This window comes from Lynx canadensis, chromosome F1 (genome assembly GCF_007474595.2).
Source record: "Lynx canadensis isolate LIC74 chromosome F1, mLynCan4.pri.v2, whole genome shotgun sequence".
Lineage (NCBI taxonomy): Eukaryota > Metazoa > Chordata > Mammalia > Carnivora > Felidae > Lynx > Lynx canadensis.
The window spans coordinates 18,292,863-18,313,491 of record NC_044319.2 but is presented as its reverse complement, the minus strand read 5'-3'; the positions used below and the strand labels follow the sequence as shown (position 1 = coordinate 18,313,491).

Below are 20,629 nucleotides of genomic sequence, written 5' to 3'. Positions count from 1 at the left end.
AGTCAGAAACCATTAAGCATTCAGCTGGGTAAAGGAGTCAGGGAACAGAAACACCAGAAAATTTCTCCACTTAATACTTAAGGAAGATAGACAAGCTAGACTAAAAGCCACTTCAGAGAGCTGTTACTAACTCAGAATCTCCCGACTTTCCTGGCTTTCTGTCACTGGGCACCAAGAACTCTTGAGAAAGATGCCAGATTTCATTGAAGAAGTGTAGTGAACATTGCTAGCTGCCTCCCCATATCCATTTCCCCTTACTTTCTTATTAGGAAACTCTGATGTTGTTCAAGGTGGCAGTAAATCCAGTTATAAATGCTTGTCTCCTCAGAGACCTTTACAACAAAGGGTGATGACGTGACCTGGATGTGACCGATGAGATGTTGGTGGAAGTCTATAGTGTTAAACGTCCAGAAAAGCTGTCATGATTGTTTCCCAATAAAAAGGGACTCAGTTAGCGTATACGTACTTCCTGTGAACTTCCCCCATCTTCCTGCCTGAAATGCTGACTTCATGCCTGGTGGAGTCATCTTATGAATAGGAGGAAGAAAGCTGCAAGCCAAGGATGGAAAGAGCTAGAATCTAGAAGATTCCAAGGTCCTTGAGGAGTCTCTCGAACTAGAGCACCAACTCCGGGCTAGTTTCTCAACCTCCTGGGGGTCTCCTGAAGTATACAATGCAATGATTTCATCCTGGCCTAAAATACCAACAGAGCTAAATCACACTTCCATTGAAATGATGGTATTGCTTATTGTTATGATGAATGGAAGAGTTTAGTTGGCAATGGATGCATCTGGAATAGTACCCAAAAGCCAAAGCCCTTAATCTTCTTTTCAGTATTCAACTCTAATTCATAGATGTCAGTCCTTAAAGTCCTTGGAGGATCTCCTATTTATTTAGGTGGATATTCATGGAAAATTGTATACCAGAGGATTTGTTTTTAGTACTAGCTCTAGAATTTCTTCAATAATAACAGTCCTTTAAATCAAGTTACACTTTGATCTTTAATATACTTTAAATTTCATTTGATCCTTGTGATAAACCATTGAGTTAAATGCAAAAGTTATTACTATCCCCATTTTACATATGAGAAAATTGGGGCCCAGAGAGGTTAAGTGACCTGTCAAACCTCGTTTAGTGATAACAGTAGTAATACCAGTGAATTCAATATTGTAATCCAGGCATTCTGACTCTTTGCTACTTCTTTTTCTTCTTGTAAAATAAATTCTCCCGTATAGAAAGCCCAAGTGTAATTTCTGATATTTGTACATCTAAAGTTAATTTTGCGATGCTTCTCTGTACCTTGGAATCAGCGATTGTACAGCCAAATGTTCCTAGATGAAAACTAGTAAGGGTAAGTGGGGTAAGGGAGGTGTGGGGGCAGGGCGGGGGAGATGAGATTTAATTGCTAGTCCAGAAATTTTTCATTTAATGTTACCTTATTCCGAGTTCAGTAGGGACTAAATTTGATGTCAAAGACAGGAAAGGAATGTAAGCCCCCCCATAAAGCACGTGAGAGAGAGAGCCCCTTTACAATTCTGCTCAGCCTTCACTCCATTCTTCCAGCTTGATTTACCATGGAATGAGGTTCTCCAGTTACCAAGGAAGCAGGACACTTCTTGTCTTCATGAGAGGAATAAGCTTGGGTGGCCCACTGATCCACATATCCTTTGGGAGTATAGAGGCCACAGTCTATGATGCTGGTTTCCTTCTCAAAAGGTTCACATATCCCATCTCCCTCATATATGTAACATAGGCTTGGCTCCCCTGGCAAGAAATATTGTATAACATTTCAAAAAGTGTTCATAGATGTCATGGAAAACTCACTGCATTTTTTCTCAAGTCCACAAAAGAAAATGCTGTTACTGCCAGCTAGCTTAATACCCACCCCAAACATACAGACAAAACGATGTGCGTGCACACACACACACACACACACACATACACACACACACACCTTCCTAAAGAAGAAGGATTCTTCATGGGGAGAGGAGTAGAATCCATCTCTATAATAGAAGGTATAGAAAGCAGTGGGATTTGTGAATAAAGAATAGCGAGAGAAAAGTAACCGTAGGCCGGAGGTAGAAAGAAATTTGAAGGCATCGTTAAGCAAGATCCTGAGGGAAGGAGGGGATATAAGAGTAGAAGGTAAAAGAAGAAAGAGAAGTTAAAGAAATGGTATGATGGGCTATGTACGTGGATCCCCTTCATGGTTCTTGAAGTAGTAAAGTATTTGAGGGATTTGTTTTCCATTACTCTTTGTGGCTGAATCGTGTTTCCTCAACTAACTGCGCCACTGCTCTGAAAGAGACAATACGGGCACTGGGTTTTCAAGGCTTACATGCCTCTTCTTTCCTTTCGTCTTACAACAACCATGCGGGGTGTGCATTTTTTGTTTGTGTCATAAATAAGGAACATTTTGCCACAGGTCCCTTGATACGTAAGTAATAGAGCTTGGATTGGAGCCAGGCTCACAGAAGGTGGGTGCAGTGGGGTCTCTATCAAGCTGAGGCCAAGGCACTGCCTTCAAGAGCAAACAAGTGAGGAGCGAATCTGTAAGAAAACCTGCTGGAGTGTTAGCAAGCGAGCTTGTATTCCCTGGACAAGTTCCACACTTGCTCACCAGAAAACTCCTCCTAAGTGAATAGTACCAACTACAGACACGTAAACTAGCTTTCTTCAAGTGTGGAAAGCTGAGGTACAGTTAGAAAGCCACTTACTAAGTTCTGGTCCATTTTCTACCAAAACGTAGGACAATTAACATTAGTGGCATGATTCTAATCTCCTATTTCTACTTTAAGTAATAGGACAAGATGACAGGACCAAGATTTGGAAACATAGCAACGTATAGGTATACATTCAGTAACATCATTACTAAAATTCACTGTTACTATACCATTCTTGTTATTTTTAATTCTTCACAGCAATACTACAGGGATGCTGAAGTAATTTTTTCAGTGGCTCATCAACATGTAGCTACTAATTATTTTCCTTCACAATTTCTTCCAGTCTAAGGCCCTTCTGCTGTAAATCTGTCTCTACTTGCCAGGAATAAGCCAATGTTCCCAGGATGGGGTTCTAAGCTTATTTGGGGTTTTAAACTCCTGCATTCCATCCAACCCATGGCCTTCCCAAATCACTCCCCCAAACCCAAAGCCAATATATGTGCATTTGGAATGACTTTCCCATGATGATTTCTCTCTCTCTCTCTCTCATATATATGCATATATATGTATTTACACATGTACATGTATTCATGTACATAAATATGTGTATTTAATATATATGTTTGCATTTATGTATATATAAATGTATTTTATATTTTATAATGTACATATATATATGTCTTGTTTCTCTATTTATAACACTGAATATTTCTTCTTGCTTCTATTTTTTTCACCATGGACTTAAAATTTTTGCCTGTTTTTTCAAGTCCGTCTAAAAACAACAGGCCATTTAAAAATATATATATTTCACCATGGTCCCTTAAATCCTAACTTTTGAGAAATAATGGAATATAACTATATGCTGCGCCATGCTATGAGCATATTATACAATGAAACAGAAGTCTAACTGTGGAATGGATCATCTTAGCCTTACCCTGTAAAGTTAAAATAACTTAGATGCAGTCTTACTGGATTTGGAGGCTAAGGAAACAGGAGCCAAGTTTAATGGGATCAAATGTGTTAGAAACAAAACAAGGTGTACTGTTAAGTTAAAGGAGGCTTGAGCTGTACTGGAGGAGACACGGCATTAAGAGAATACATGTGTGCGTGTATGTGTGTATGTGCGTATTCAATGAGCCCATTATGTTACCACACACATACACACACACACACACACACACACACACACACACACACACACTGCAAACAGAGGTGGCATTAACAAATACTTGTGTACAGAAAAGGGGAGGTAATCGGTTCGGTGTATTCTGTACAGCCAGACCACATCTGGAGTATTGAATTCCTTTCTGGGCATTGACCACATGAAACATGCCAGGTTAGGGTAAATAGGAAAGGGTCTGGAAACCTAATCACATGAGGGGATGTTTGGATTGGAAAGGAGAATAATGGGGAGGCATTTCAAATATCTGAATGGTAGTCAAATAAAACAGGGAAAAAATTATCCTCTGTAGTTTCATAGCAGGGCAAAAGCACTTGATTAAGCATGAGGAAAGCTGGGCTCCAGTGCTGGCCCTTCAGAGCCTCATTGTATGCCTGTGGATTAGTCACTACAATGCTCTGAGCCTCAGTTTCCAAACCGGAGAAGAGGAGAAGGATCGTATTGCAACAGATAAAGCCATTCTTAAGTAGAATGGTGCATTTCAAGATGTGTCCTTCACTGCTAGAAGTATGTAAGCAGAAGCTAGAGGCCTCTCTCTCAAGAACTGGCAGGAGAGATTTCTACACGGGAAGGAGGCCAGACTCCAAATCCCAGTTAGACTGCACACATGAAGGGAGCAGGGCCTCTATCAGACTCGTGGTACCTGGTGGGCACTGCCTATGTTTTGTTAGATGGACGGATGAAAGACCCCTAAGATTCTATAATTTTGTGAATCTACTCTAGGTAGCAGGAGAATTTGCGCGTCCTGTACAGTATTTTACACCTTAATTATACATTATTACAATCATATCCTACTTTACCTTGCGATTTACAGGCATTAAGATATTTTTCAAAGCATCGCTCTTTTTTTTTTTTTTTTAATTTTTTTTTTCAACGTTTATTTATTTTTGGGACAGAGAGAGACAGAGCATGAACGGGGGAGGGGCAGAGAGAGAGGGAGACACAGAATCGGAAACAGGCTCCAGGCTCCGAGCCATCAGCCCAGAGCCTGACGCGGGGCTCGAACTCACGGACCGCGAGATCGTGACCTGGCTGAAGTCGGACGCTTAACCGACTGCGCCACCCAGGCGCCCCTCAAAGCATCGCTCTTTACAAAATTTTGGCAAATGGTTACGTTCCACAGAAACACTGCAACATATACAGATAGGAGTAAAAAAAATAATAATAATCTACATGTAAGGAGCCCATTGATGATGTCTTTAACCAGAATTGGGAGAAGTTTCCTAGATGGCCTTCCTGCATGGCAAGAACCTAGAGTCAAAGCCAACTAGTGATAACTTATTGCTAGTGATTTGCCGGGATTAAGCGGTGTTAGGACTCACCGTCATCAGTCATTATCTTACCTATGAAACACAGCCGCCAAGAGGTATCTTGCAGTCTCTTTGGCTTAGAATGATTTTTCCCGCACTGATTTTTATGTAAAACCTCTGATTGTGCTGCTTGGCTGGTGCTTTGGTGGTAGACATGAGGACCCAAGGGCAATCCTTGGTAACATTAATCAAGGAGGCAGTGTACCCCAGTGGTTTATATTTAGATTCTAGAACCTCACTTCCTTGGTTCAAATCCCATATTATTTAAGCTCTCTGCGCCTCAGATTGATCTCCTCATAGTTCATGTAGGGATTAAATGAGATACTATAGGTGGAGTGACTGGGTGGCTCAGTCAGTTAAGTGTCTGACTTCAGCTCAGGTCATGATCTCACAGTTCATGGGTGCAAGCCCCGCAGGGGGCTCTGTGCTGACAGCTCGGCGCCTGGAGCCTGCTCTGGATTCTGCGTCTCCCCCTCTCTCTGCCCCTCCCTTGTTCATGCCCTCTCTCTCTCTCTCCTCTCAAAAATAAACATTAAAAAAATGTTTTTTAATGCGATACTATAGATGAAAGTTAGTGCCCGCCTGGCACACCACAGACACATCAAATGTCATTGTTGTTATCATTCAGCTATATGTTATAGGATATCAAAAGCTCACGGAAATAAGACACGGAGACACCTGCAGAAACAGGACATAAGCCTAGGTGGTGGTCCTCCACGCACCTGCGCAGTGGAAGCCTTCCTCCAGCTGGCACGCCCTTGAGCAGCCATCTCCGCTCAGAAGGTCCCCATCATCACATTCTTCTCCCAGGCTCCTAGAAGGTCAAAACATACATTCTTATATACACACAGGCATAAAATAGTTTTCTTTTAAATTATTAAAATCCCTCATTATACATTAAAAAGTGCAAGTTGGAGAAAAGCAGGAGCTAAGAGAATGCTCTTATATAAAAGGTAGCTCACGTCTCAGAAACATCTAGGAGATTCACGGGGGTCCTTCCAGGGTTTCCGGTAGATGGCATTAAGCTAGAAAAGGCCTGCCAGCCCTATGATGAGTGAAATCTTAAAAACAGCTGGTTTGGTGAGGAGGAAACCTGCCTGTCTATATGTTGTTCTGTTTTCTATTCTCTTTTATCTGATATTTCTTTGTGTTTTCATTGTTTTATTCTATCTAGACACAGTTGCTATTAAAGTTAGGGTTTTGTAAGCTTGAAATCTTCTGTTTTATATACCAAGAGACTCAGCAGCCTGATTGCTGCCTGGTCTCCGTCCAGGGCAAAGCTAAGGCCCCGTCAGGTCCTGACTCCCTACTACCACCTGGTGGCAGCTATCATATATTGCAGGGGAGAAATAAATACTGGGAGAAGAAAAATGCCATCGTTTTGTTTTGAACCTGAAAAGCTGACACAGCTGGTGACTAATTTGGATTGGGGTGGGAGAGTTAGTTTAGACTGAGGGCCACAGGAAGCATGTTATGGGAACAAAACAGGTAACACAGATGTGGCCATTGTAAAATGGATGGAGGGTTAGCGTTTTTTTCTTCTTGACTTTGCACCCAAACGGACACGTTTTTAACTCCAGTAGACAAAGGGTTTGGGCATGCTAACGTGCTTTCAGATGAGGACATAACTAATAGCTCTAACCATTGTCTAAAGTGTGCCTCCCCACAGGGATGGAGTGATGATTAAGTTATTGGATATGAGAATGCTTTCATACGAATTAAAAGCATGCTATGAACGTAATTATATAATAATGTGTTAAATGGTAGGATGCCAACGGAGAAAGGGTAACAGATATGAAAAACAACATGATTGAAGAAATCAAGGAAACTTCAAATTCCTTCTTTCTTGGAAGATAAGCCAGCTGAGGCACTGCTACCCAACAGAAAGATGAGCGTCACATACATCATCTTTCATTTTCTAGTAGTCACGTTAAAAGAAAGAAATAGGCGGAATTAGTTTTAACGATACATTTCATCAAACTCGAGACATCCAAAATAGTGTCATTTTAGTAATGTAATCGGTATGAAAATGATTAATAAAGCACATTACATTCTTTTACACATCCCACATCTTTGAAATCTGATGGGTATTTTTCACTTACAATACATCTGGGTCCAAACACTTGATCTGTATTTAGATTTCATAAACTCTATTGTTGGAAAAGTAGATTCATCTACCCAAGTTGTTCCAAATATATTTAAAGGTTTTCTGATAACTGAATCAAGTAAGTTTTTAAATTAAATTTAAGCTACTTAAAATTAAATAAAATTCCGTTTCTTGGCTGCACTTGCCACACTTCCACACGTGGCTTGGATGTCCCACATGGGCAGACTGAGATGATCGCTTCCAAATAAATGTGGCTCACAAGTCCAGGGCCTCCACAGTGTTTGCTCTGATGGTCTTACTGCGGTGTTATCCAGTGTGACAAAAATATATTATAACTAGTCTCAGGATGACTTCTTGGGCATCTGTGATCCCCTTAGATTGAATCTATACATTTGTCAAGCTTTAAACAGTGGGTTAAACAATTTGCATGGCTCCTTCTTGCTGTGTGTGGAGTGGAGGCCCTGCCTCTGGCTGAGACAAAGCTGTAATTCACAGGTTTCTTCCCACTGGGTGGTGAACCATTTATGACTCTTTATAGGGAGGGAATACAGGCAGGAAACAGGAATGTTTGAACGAGGAAACTTGTGAGGCCCAGCAGCCAAGCAGATGCTGCTTCAGGTGAAGCTGTTTCAAGGCACAGGAGAGAAGGTGCAAGTTGGGAAGGGCTCTTCAGCCCTTCCTGTCCCAGACCCCCAGGCAAAGGTGGCATCCTGGGGCCTCCAGGCGGCCACCATCAGAGAAGTGCGGTGGGAGACACCTAGGGCAGAGTGTTTTGCTCAAGGAGGCTTCTGCCTGGGTAGTCCTGGTAACCAAGCCTCCCAAACACCTTAACTGGTGGGCGGCAGACTTCGAAAGAGGCGGCCAGGGCAGGGAGAGCATCAACAGCAGCCAGCCTTACTCTGTGCACAGAGTCCTGGGGAGGAGCCCAGCAGAGACGGAGGAAGCGGGGTGCAAAGCTGAGACCGCGGTAGGCAGAGGTAGCAGCCAACTAGCAAGGTCGGGGTATTGGTGAGGTTTGCCTTATACCAAAGGTTAAAATCTTAGAAGATGGAGAAACAGGCAGTGTTCAGTGACGGCTAAGCAATGCGATGGGCTCCCAAGAAAGGCTACAGAACTGCTTTCTACTAGGGCGTCAGGATACTATGTGTTTTCACCCAGTCTGGGAAATTAAAAAGAGGCCATCTTATTAGCATGCAGAATCTAAGACACATCACAGCGCCTGGCCATCCGGTCTCCTACTGCCACAGTTCTATACAACGAACATATCAGGTCAGACGAGCATTCAGGACAGGTTAATACAGGGCGACTGGTGGGACATGGGGGCGTTTTCAGTGCTACATTTGGAAAAGTCCCAGACAAACCGGCGTGAATTAGTCCCCTAGGCTGATACCACAAAAGGGAAACAGAAAAAGGAACACGGTGTGTTAAGAAGGCAAAGTAGTGATTTCATCCTTACCTTGGTAGTTTTACAGAATGGCTGTAAATACACCACAGTCAGGTCTCCTAGGGGTCAAGTGAGCCAGTGAAGCTCAGAACACTATAGGGACTTTCCCCAGGTCACACAGCTAGTCAGGGGTATGGGACAGGACACTGATTCGAAACACACCCTCACCTGGTCTTTTAGCATCATCTGACATATAACCTTCTCCCTTATAAATTCCTTCCCTCAGTCACTGTCAGCACTTGTCCTTTGAAACCTTAAGAGCTGCCTGCCACCCCCTGAATCAGCCCCAGTATCTCAGTACCCTGCAGTGAGCTCTAAATAAAAGTGAGCTTCTCCTCAACTAAGATGTGAGTGATCTCTCAAGATCACTACCAGGTCCTAGATTTCGTTTGATGCTAGAATCACATAGTGCCTCCAATTTCCAAGACAAGTCAAACTGAAACTCAAGATTAACACTCCTGTTCAGGGTAGGGCAGGGCATCCTTGCTCACACATTCCCATGTACCCGCTACTCACCCTGCCACCTTCCCGTCTCCACAGTAAGGAGCTCCATGGATGTGGCTCAGCGGAGGCGAGGCTTCTCCTAGTTCTGTTCCAGCTCCAGCTTGAACTTGGTACCGATACAGCTGCCCAGGTGTGACCTCCCTGTGGAAACCAATGAGCCGTGACCATTACATCCAGAAAGTGAGACGCTGCCCTGGGTCCTTTGCAGATGGCTTGCAGGGGTTTAAAAGAAATATTATGGGGAACATAAATGTTAAACATATGCTACGTTATGTAAATCCAAGTTCGGGCACACAACCTTACACAGCAGCAGAAGGTTTGCAGACATATTGGTTTCTGTATTCCCAGTATGTCCCACATAGTATACATGCAGTAAATGGTTGCTAGAGAGAACCACCGAATTAACCAACAGTCCTATACAATCTAGGAGGATGGCATTTCGAGTATACCTTTATCGTGTTAAAAAAAACAACCACAAGCCAACTATTGGAAAACCAGCCATCTGCATTCTCGAAGTAATCAAAGACACTGAGGAGGAAAGCGTTAGTGTTTGGACTCAGCAGGGTCCTTCCTGGGTCTTCGGGTCACAGTTTTCTTGGGTTTCGAGAGAATTCTTGTCTTAAAGAGTCTGAGTCTTCAGGGGGAAGGACAAACTCTTTCCTAGAAGGAGGGGACAACAGCTTCCGCCATCATTCTTGGGATGCCAAAAATCCCACAACTAGGAATATGTTAAATGACTCCCCACCTCTAGCCCTGCCCAAATTTATATACACCAGGAATTGGGTTTTATTGGTTGACTCCAGAGATGGAAGGAATTTATCAGACTCTCTCTAGAACCTGAGCGCACTGATCAGGTAGAGGCATGAAAGACTGAACATTTAAGTGGGGGTAAGGGACTCAAGAGAGGGCTGCCGTTTCCAAAAACAAATTCTGCCCTTCTCTTAGTTTTGCTCAGTGCCTGCCCGGATTGGAAAACTCCCACCAAAGTCAAGCTCGAATGGGAGTTACTTAGGAGGACAGGATCCCAGAGGGTTATGGGGACTGCCATGAATGGCTGCCACAAATCTCCTGCCAACAGCCTCTCCTCCTTAACAGATTCTTCAACTCAGCCACTCTCTTGCTTAATGCCGCAGCCAGCCAACGGGAAATACTGTGGGGTCTCAGAAACATCTTTAAAAACCTCCCTAGTGGCTTTTAATTATTTTAATAGGAAAGACATCTAAATATTAAAGACTTTTCAAGCTCCACATCGGCTTTTTTTGGGGGAAACAATCTTCTCACAAGAGTGCCAGATATTTCAAAAGCAAAAGCAATTTTTTATTCTAATCAATTCTGATGGCTCCCTTTTCAGAGTGGTTTCTGTCAGACTTCTCATCCAGCCACGCATAAAAGTCTCACACTGCCCCGCAGCTGGGAAAAGATTGGCTGGGAGCGTCAAAATGTGTTTACGCTTCTTGTGGAGAAACTCAGCAGCAGGTTGCCCGAACCTTCAATGACCTGAGTTTATAAAAGGCACCGTGTCACAAAGGAAAGGGAACCAAAACAAGACTCGGTCATAAAACTGGATTTTAATCCTGAGTCTGCCACAGGTAGCTGTTCAACCAAATTGAAGTCTTAGTTTTTGCATCCACAAAATGGGGTACGACTGACTTTAAAGGTTGTGTGTGTGTGTGTGAACGCATGTGTGGATACCATGTTAGATGCCAAAGGTCATTTTAACTGCCTTATTAGAGAAGCTTGAAAACTGATTTTTCTTTTTAAATCTGTCCCATGAGCTCCCCTCTCATTTTCATGAGTTTTGTGCCCATTTCATTGTCCCCCAGGTGTAATTCAGAGAGCAGGTATGACAAGAAAAGTGGAGTAAAGCTCAAGGTGAACGTCGTCCTCTACTTTCGAGCAGCTATGGTAGACTGCAAATTGGCCTCGGTTCCTTCCGTCCCACGTTCACGCCCCTCCGCAATGTGACGTCGCTATTCCTCCCATCAAGAGACAGAGTCCATTTTGCCGCCCCTTGCATCTGGCATTGGCCGTGTGACTTGCTGTGGCTAGCGGGACGTCAGCACGAGTAATGTACGAGCAGGTGGGGGCTTGCCCCCCCTGCTGCTGGTGCCCTCCCATCCACCGTGAGGACAAGCCCACGTGAAGCCTGCCAGGGAATGAGAGGTCATGGTCGTTTTCCCAGCCCTGCCGGCTGTTTCAGCTCAGCCAACAGGTACAGGAGCTTGACCGGGACCGTCTCCACTGACCACGCCAGTCCAGGTGACAGCACCCAGCCGACCCGAAGGATCATGAAAAATAGTGTTGGTGAGGCACCTGGGTGGCTTAGTCGGTTAAGTATCTGACTCCTGATTTCAGCTCAGGTCATAATCTCATGGTTCATGGGATCCAGCCCCGCATCAGGCTCTGCACTAACAGTGTGGACCCTGCTGGGGATTCCCTCTCCCTCTCTCTCTCTCTCTCTCACTCTCACTTTCTCCCCCTCCCCCACTCGTGTGCGCGCTCTCTCTCTCTCTCTCTCTGTCTCTCAAAATAAATAAAACTTAAAAAAAAAAGAAAAACTGTGTTTGTTTGTTTAGCCTACTTCATTTTGTGATTATTTTCAACGCAGCAAACGCTAATCTAGCACCTCTGATACCATTTTTGTTTTACCCGAAGTTCTGGGCAGTCTCTGAGGAAAGTTATAAGGCGGGGGTAATGTGCCTTTGGGGATACAAACCTTCTCCTTTAGACCTTGAGCTCCTTTGCGCCAATGATCTTACCTTGCTTAGTCTGTGTTACCAGCACTGAGCACATAGTGCCAGGAACACAGCACAACTCACTAAGCGTAGAAGGAACAGAAGAAAGAGAAAAGGGAGCTGGAAGGGAAAGAGAGAGGGAAAGAGGGAGGAGCAAAAGAGGGAAGTGTGAAACACACATCAGGAATGAGTCTTGAAATGAAGGTGTGCCTGCAGGACACTTGGCTTCCTCGCTCAGCTATGGAGAGTCAACTACCGTCTTCAAATGGTAGAGGAGCTGTGGCAGATTATCCAAAAGTTACAGCAAGGATCAGAAATTAAATTGTGTCACTAGACAGCAGTCGACTCTGATCAACTTATTTGTGGCAAATACTTTCAGTCCAGCAGAAGCACCTCAGAGAACCTCTTTTTTTTTTTTTCCCCATGATCCTAATGATGGCAACATTACTCAGAATACTTGCTCGCCCCTTCCTGGGAAATATTTTTCTTCATCTCAGATACGCCACTTTAGAATAAAATCCCCTCTGGGATTCTGAACATTTCTCCAGCTAAGGGCATGTTGGAATGGAAAAAAGTGGGAAAGGGGAAGCAAGACCCACTCCCAAAGCCCCAGGAAGCCCCATGGTTTAGAAAGCCCTACTGCCCAACTCACACGTCCGTGAACTTCCTGTGAGGATTTGTCACCACCATGGGCAAGCCATTGGCAAATGGGGGCTCACGAAGAACCTGGTACCTCACAGGCCTGCAGCCAGAGCACAGGGGACTATGGGGCTGGGAAGTTAGCAGAGCTGCGTCAATCTCCATCCGCTCATCAAAGGTGTAGACCTTCACCCCCGAGACCTTCCCGTCCACATGCAGTTTGATAGTGAGTGGGGTGTCACAGAAAGTGTCTAAGGGGCCCAGGTGCACAGACTCCTGGTGTTCCAGCAAGATTTCCGTGTCAAAGAGTGCCTGGGAGGAGTCCATGGAGAGGTAGGTGACCCATAGGGTAAGGGTGTCAGCTTGGACCGGGTGCTGGAATAGCAGCTCCAGGCTACAGCCTTCCGAAGGGCAGGGGACCGTCATGTTCATATGGTACAGGTGGAGCTCGGGACTCCAGGCCTGCAAGCTCGGCTCACAGGGCTGGTCCACGTCTGGAGGCCCTGAGGGAGGTGAACAGAAAGACAGATGCGTCAGGAACTGCCATTAAGTCTAAAAATGAGTAGCTCACATGAGCAACCAGAAAGAAGAAAGAAGAGAGCTTTGAGCCAATCCCCACAGAAGTGGGTTGACGTCGTGGGGTAGATCTTCAGTCCTACTGAGGACAAACGTGTGACAATTTAGAAGTATTGTGTCTTCTTCCATACCCCTATACACGGGGCCTCTAATAAGTGTAGTCCAGCAAGGCTTCCAGAATGGAGCGGGCCCACGTGGAAACATGAAGCTAACGCAGACAAGGTAAGTCATGTCCTTAAAGAGTCCTTGATCAGAGGAGAATTATTTGTACTGAGTTTATTAATAATGTATGATAAATCAATGCTTCTGAAACCCTGTTTTATTTATTAATAAGGCCAATGTTTGTTTCGGTCCGTCACTACATTTTGTTTAACGAGGCTCTCCGCAAAACTTTTTTCATTCCCTAAGATCACACCTTAGCAGTCCTTCCAAATGACTTTTAGCCGAATTTTACAACCATACGTTGAGATTTTCCTTTTAGTTCAGGTATGAGCAGTTAGGTCACTGCATGGAGGAAACTGCAGGCAGGAAATAGAAGCATGTATTTCTGAGTGGGGAGAAAAATAGACATTCAGTAGCTAAGCAAAAATGGGACGGTCAAAAATCAAATATTGCAAATATATTAAGGTGAGTTCTGTGAAAATAATCTATACAAATGGTGTTCTTTCATATCACACCAGGGGAAATTCATAAAAAAGTGCTAAATTAGAATCAGCAGAGTCACAATCTAATTGGTGCCGTGCCATTAGCTGTGTGACCATGGTTAAGTCTTTATAAGCCTCAATTTCCTCACTGATGAAGTAAGTACTATTTAACCCCTGGGTTACTATGTTAGTGTGAAAGACCTATACAATGTTCCATGGAAACATTTGCAAATTACATTTGCAAAAACAGAATTATTTAGCCCTTCAGAATTCGGAAAATAAAGAATGCTCCAAAACCCAGAGGAGACAAATTCAAATGTGTGGGGTGTGTGTGTGTGTGTGTGTGTGCGTGTGCGTGTGCGTGTGCGTGTGTGTGTTATGTCTCACAGTCCTTATTATCTTTGGCCTGTACTGTAAATCCATTCATTCATTTATTCATCCATTCAACAAAAAATGACTGTGTGCCTCCTTTACACCTAGCACTGATCTGGGCATCAAAGAAAGATAAGCAACAAAGATTAAGTCATAATTCTCACAATAGGGTGACAGGGCACAATACTAGACAAAGCGGTAATGGCATCTTTGAAGAAAAATGAAGAAGGATAAAAGGCTAGAGAGGGATAGGGTCTAATTTAGATTACAGAGCCAGGAGTTCATTCCAGAAAGATATTTAAGCAGGGAATGTGGTTCCATTTTCTCTTCTTCATTGCATTTTAGAAAGCAGTTGGTGGTCAGTAAGTGTTCGTTAAGTAGGTTTGGATCGTATCTGTAGATATGCGTGTTTGTGCACACTCTGCCGGGGACTCAATCACTTTCATTGTGTATATTTTAAGTATGACTGGGTTCTCCATCTTTTCAAAGCAAAGGAAGACCAGTATTTCTTAGTGGTATTTTCCAATAGCTGTCCCCCAAATATTAGCCAAGTAAAACCCCTTGGAAGCCAACCCAACAGTACCACTGTCTCAGAAAATTTTTATCATGATCTCATGGTAAGACAGGAAGCGGAGGCCTTGAAAGCTGATTTGATTTGCCTCGAGACACGATTCAACAATTAGAACCCAGACCTTCTAATTCCTTTCACCTCTACCACATAACTTTAAAGTCTGCCAAGAATTAAAAGGAGAGAAATTCAGAGCCAGGGAGTTGAATGGCCATTAAAACACTAGTACAGGACAATCTGTTTGCAACAGAAAAGACTTTTTATGAAATGCCAATCTCCACATGAGTCCAACACAATGCCAATGTGAATTTCAGAGTCGTTTTCCATTCTTCCTTGAAAACTCACATCTGAAAAAAGTTCTATATGTCCAATCAGAATCAAGTACAATGTCTCCCTCCCAATTTCTCCTTGAGGCTCCTGTCATTTGAGTGACTGGGAGCTCAAAGGGACATGTTACAGACACTGTTGACTCTAAAACCACTGTCCTTTTTCTTTTCTTTTTTCTTTGTCAGAGTCAAGAGTGCAAACTAACTCAAACAGGACTGTGTCCAATTCATCTCACTAATTAGTTTTCATGATCTTAATAAATACAAGAAAAAGAAAAAGATGACAACGAGGTAAACACTGAAGATGATGGAGATGGAAGAAGTCAGGCCATTCAACGGAAGGTGCTAAAACCCCTGTCAACAGCATTTTCCGGACTTGAACGAGGATAACATTTATGCTTGAATTCGTCCTAGAGGCCTTGCTGTACGTATGTGAGTGAGTATTAACTGAGAAGTATGGTGAGGACCAGGAAAAGGGACAGCTAAAAACACTTTCCCCCTCCAAGAGTCTAGGATGTAACTTAGATCACATCCAAAGCACAACCAGTACCCCGTGATTAACGGACTCATAAAAGAGCATAGATGAGAACGATCAGTGTGGAACACCTAGTCCACCCCACCCCCACCCCCACCCCCACCCCCACCCAGACTGGCTGGGGCCGAACGTTGGTGTTCCCTGCAATGTGTTCTCTATTACTCTCCTGATAGAGATCAGCTTACACTGTTATGTGGCAAGGCAGCTCTGTGGGCTGGTAGGGGTGCGTAATACTGAACGCCTGAGCTCTCATCCTGAAGTCACCCCCTGAGCTCAGCCGTCCTTCTCCATCCCTCTGTCCTCTATGCTGACCTCTGCTCTGCCACAGCCATCGGACCTCCATGCTAAGCACACGTGGGACACACGAAGGTACCAGACAGTCTTTCCCAGGCCCCTGGAGACACATCCAGCAAACCACACACACACACACACACACACACACACGGGCTCCCTTCTTCTCACCATGCCACTGCTCCCCCCTCCCCCCCACCCCCATTCTCAGCAGCCACCAGGTATAAACAAAAAAGCTACGGTGCTTTACCCACAGCCTCCTCTGGAGTCCAGTAACCTGAGGAGTCACACACACGCCGGGAGGAAGCTGCGTGCACGTACTGACGGAACGTCCCATCTTCAGCGCAGGCACCACACACGCTGCCTGGGACCCTGGGAAGATGAGGGGGGAAGGGACACAAGGAGAAGTGGTCAGGTGAACTGGGATCACAAAATTCGAAATCTGGAAGGCCTCTGGGGGCGGGGGAGTGGCGATGCGTAGTGAGGCCCCGGGGGGTAACTGGGAACACAACTGTTTCTCAACTCATTTCCTTCTGGGGTAGACCTCCTCTTTTAAAAATTCATAGTGACATGAAAATCTCAAGGTTATGAAGCAGAAGAATTTAACTAAGTCATAAAGGAGGCCTGTGGAGATGAAAGCGGACAGCTTCTATCCTAGGAACATTCAACCCAAAATAATTATGATCTGATCTTTCAGCATAAGACCCCTAACTAGGCTGACTTTTAATAACCCATCCCAAGACCCCTTCCATTGCTCCCAACTAAAACAGACAGCAATTTTCAGAGTAAACTCATTAACTATATGTGGCCTTATGTTTTAAACTCCCCACTTGATGTATGAAAGTCATGTGAAATGTGATGCCCCCTGGCTCTCCATCGCCTGTGTGAATTCCTCCAGATTTCTTACCATGATCCAAGGTTCTTCACAAGCTAACTCCAGCCTTACTCACTTTCGTTCCGTTTTGAACTTATGTCCCCAGCACAATGAACTCATCACCATTCCTCAAATATACAGCCCTTCTCACAGCTCTGTGAAACATGCTCTTCTCTCTCCTGAAAAAATAGCCTTTTAAAGCTTCTCTGCTTAACAAACTCCTATTCATCCTTCAAAGCCCCTTCACATGTAACCTCTGCAGTGGTATTTATGTCTACTCTTCTGCCTGGCAGGCGCTCTCTCTCCTCTACGCACCCACTGCAAGTTCTGGCTCCTGTCTTAGGACAGGACCTTCCCGTTCTCTCCTTTGCCTATGAGCAGGCCCAGACCAAGTTCCAGTCTTTCTATGCCCAGCAGTTAGCATAGGGACTGGCTTCAGCCATCCCTCTGTAAGAGCTTGTTTTATGAGCATCCCTGAGACTATCAGCACACTCTACAAGGAGCTCTTCAAAAGCCAAATGACAAGGTGAGAGCACTTGATGAGGCTCATCTCTGATACTTAGAATCTTTTTAGAAGCCCAACTGGGCATCTGAAAATGGAGGCATTAAGCCAAGGTCTCTCCCAGCTAGAGAGAGAAAATGAATATCGTGTAATAGACTAGAAAAATAATATGATTGTTAAATAGAGATAATAATTATGCGATTGGCTCCCTTTTCTTCCAAGCTCCCGTTTTTTTTTTTTTTTTTTTTAATTTTTTTTTTTTTTTCAACGTTTATTTATTTTTGGGACAGAGAGAGACAGAGCATGAACGGGGGAGGGGCAGAGAGAGAGGGAGACACAGAATCGGAAACAGGCTCCAGGCTCCGAGCCATCAGCCCAGAGCCTGACGCGGGGGCTCGAACTCACGGACCGCGAGATCGTGACCTGGCTGAAGTCGGACGCTTAACCGACTGCGCCCCCCAGGCGCCCCCCAAGCTCCCGTTTTTAAGCACCTTACATACCTGGCGTGGTGCCACAAGGCGCTTTTCATAAATCATTTCTAATCCCTACAAGAACTCTTGTGTTTACAAATGAGGACACTCAGGCTCAGAGCGATTAAGTCAACTGCCTAAGGTCACAGCAAGTTCCTTAATTCCTTTCGGCAAGTTCCCCAAAACCATCCAATGTCCGGGACCTTGGCAATGAAGAGGTGCAGTTAACTCCAACCTCTGACTCGGGTTAGCACCCACTTCTAACGTGGACACAACTCCAAACCACACTTCCTTGATGTACTTGGCCTCTCCAGGGCCACTGCTGAGTGCGTGGTTGGGCTCCTCTCTGACATAAGAATTCCAAATACCTACTGGGGAGGAGTAAACACAACTCCGAGCGTGACACAAATCGCTGGGTGTGTGACGCGAGTCTCCCCGACATGCATGTTGGGAGGCCTCCACGCTGTGGCCCACCTAGCTGAGAAAACGAAGCAAATTACAGCCTTTTCTGCCAACAGACTCACGGCATGCCAGTACTGATGTCTGCTCTATCGTAACGTTTGTACCAGAGGGAGAATTGAGAGATTAAATTGTTTACGTGTGTTACATAAACTGATATAAAACTCCAGTCTGCACATGCCCACAGGAGGACTTACTGTTCAGCCAGTCCGACCGAAGTTGCACAGGGTCACCCTTGCGGGAAGAGGATTCTTAAACACATCACATTTGTTGACTCACAGATGGAGCCCAGGAAAGCCTGGGTGCTGATGGCCATCAGAGCTGCTCTGGAGGATCGTTAAGTGCTAAGTCACATCACGCACTGAGCACGCATCAAGGTACTGAGGACGGGTCCCAAGATCCAGCAGGCTGGGAACGCCACTTTGAAAACCGATTCGCCTGCTTGCCCTCATCCCTGTCTCTCCCTGTCTTTTCTCCCAGGCTTTCGGCAAAGGTGGAGTGCACGGAAACATGCTCCAGGGACATGGAGCTCAGTTGCTGGGGTTGCACACCCAGGGGGGAAGTTCTAAGTAGAAGAGGGGCTATCTACCTTCTAAATGGGAAAGCTCGAAGTTCATAGAAATAATCGATTCCAGGTTTCCCGTTTCTGCAACTCGAGCAGATGCCACACTTTCACCTCTGCTCGGTTGCGGGGTCTGGGGCTAGCCACCATGCGCCTCTCTGGGGCTTGGGTCTCTCACTCATGGGGCAGGAGTCGTGCTCGCCACAAGGACCGAGGAAGACAACTGCCGGTACAATACCTAGTGCAACGCTTCACACAAAGATGGACCAAAGAGACAAGAGCCACTGCGGTCATTTAAAAGACGGTGGCAGGGCTTGACAGTGGAGAGCCCGCACAGGCCAGCGGTGGAGTTCTGGCACTTTCCAGAGAATCCACATTCCCCCAGACTCCCAGCACTGTCACAGGGGATGCTTTTCCTACCTTCTCTCCTTTTTTACACCTTCCCTGGTATTCATTTATACCAGTATGCAAAGGATAAGTAAGGAACTAATTTTAGGTATAACGATTCTCTTCAAAAACAACAAAAAAAAAAACCCATGTATCAGGTGTCTATTGTGGCAGGCCAAGGGACAGAGATACAAAAAATAGTCCTGCCCCCAGGGAGTGGCAGTGAAATGGGGCAAATGGGAGAACACACAGATAAGGACAACTCCGTAAGACAGTAAGCCATCAGTGGGGCAGGCACCAGGTACAAGAGGAAGCAGAGAAGGCATTAGAAACACCACAAAAGTCGGTTAAGCCCCTTACACAGCCCCTTACACAGTGAATAACCTGCCACCCCCCCCCCCACCTCCAGCTGCCTGAACATACCACACTTCCCCCCAACACCACTGTGCAGGCAGCAAGTCTTGGCCCCCCGCCCCTCACACCAGGGAGGATTGGTTGACCTGGACAGGTAGCAACTGCCACCTCATCTCTGTCAGCTCACCTTCATCACCTTTGTCAACCTCTTCAAGGCTCTGGAAGCCTGCCTGATCTGACCGTGACAGGCCCCTCGCCAAGGAGTAAGCACATATGACGAGCCAGGGGCTTACCTGACAGCCCCGTGAGCTCTCGCAGGGGGAGGACGACTATGGAGGGCGGCCCTGAGCAGCGGTCCGCAGGTTTACAGACCCAAACCGGGGCTCCCCTCACTTCGCATCCTTCGTCCTGCATGTCCGACATGCCCCAGAGACCCCAGAGACATGCCCTTGCCCGCGGCAAGCGCCTCTCTCACCTGTCATGCACAACCCCACTGATTGGAGGAAGCCAGTGGATGGTGAGGGAGGTGTGGGTCTGCCCGATGACCATGGGTGGGATGGGAATGGGGGTGGGCTTCCGGCTTTGACTCCACTGCTGATACACAAGGTCCAAATAGCAATGCATCCGGGCCACCTGGTTAGGGGTGAAGCTGTCGGTGCAGTCATCATCTGTGGAGACAAAAAAAAAGAAAAACAGGAACAGGAGAGATGAAGGCTTTAACCGCCAAGGCCCACCGAGGCAGGGGTGAATTCTGCCTTGCTCACACCCTGAGTCACTTAACACAAAGCCTCATACGTACTGGGTTCCCCAGGGACTTGTCAGGCGAATAAATGCATGCTGTTCCAGAGAGTACGTAAGCCACAGTGGGAAAGAGAAGGCAGAGAAGAGCACTGCTGGTCCCTAAAGCAGGGCCAGTACCTTGCTATGAGGCCGAGCCAGGGGGAGACTCACGCCCTGGGGTACAAGATTGCTCGGAGCTGACGGTTACTTATTCAGGAAACCACAAGATGGCAGTGTTTCAGCATATGGCCTTTTTACTCATGAACATCTCCAGAGTTGCAGACACCTGCTTCGTGCCCAGTGACTGCCAAGGTTAGGGAGGATTCGGTGGAGACGCTCAAGGAAAG

The 20,629-nt window shown here is 45.5% G+C and overlaps 2 protein-coding genes across 2 annotated transcripts in view; both read right to left on the bottom strand.

Moving 5' to 3' along the window:
• LOC115505544 (pappalysin-2) overlaps positions 1-19,925 on the bottom strand; it is a 145,149-nt gene extending 125,224 nt beyond the window's left edge. The window contains exons 1-7 of the mRNA XM_032591707.1: positions 19,796-19,925; positions 17,976-18,108; positions 16,145-16,266; positions 12,596-13,085; positions 9,221-9,349; positions 5,876-5,967; positions 1,574-1,764 (exon numbers count right to left, since the gene is read on the bottom strand). Coding sequence (XP_032447598.1) covers positions 1,574-1,764; positions 5,876-5,967; positions 9,221-9,349; positions 12,596-13,085; positions 16,145-16,266; positions 17,976-18,108; positions 19,796-19,925 — 1,287 coding nt within the window. The remainder of the gene's footprint in view (positions 1-1,573; positions 1,765-5,875; positions 5,968-9,220; positions 9,350-12,595; positions 13,086-16,144; positions 16,267-17,975; positions 18,109-19,795) is intronic.
• A 48-nt stretch (positions 19,926-19,973) lies between these two features.
• LOC116737828 (pappalysin-2-like) overlaps positions 19,974-20,629 on the bottom strand; it is a 123,714-nt gene continuing 123,058 nt past the window's right edge. Inside the window, exon 5 of the mRNA XM_032591706.1 lies at positions 19,974-20,170. Within this exon, the coding sequence (XP_032447597.1) occupies positions 19,974-20,170 (197 nt within the window). The remainder of the gene's footprint in view (positions 20,171-20,629) is intronic.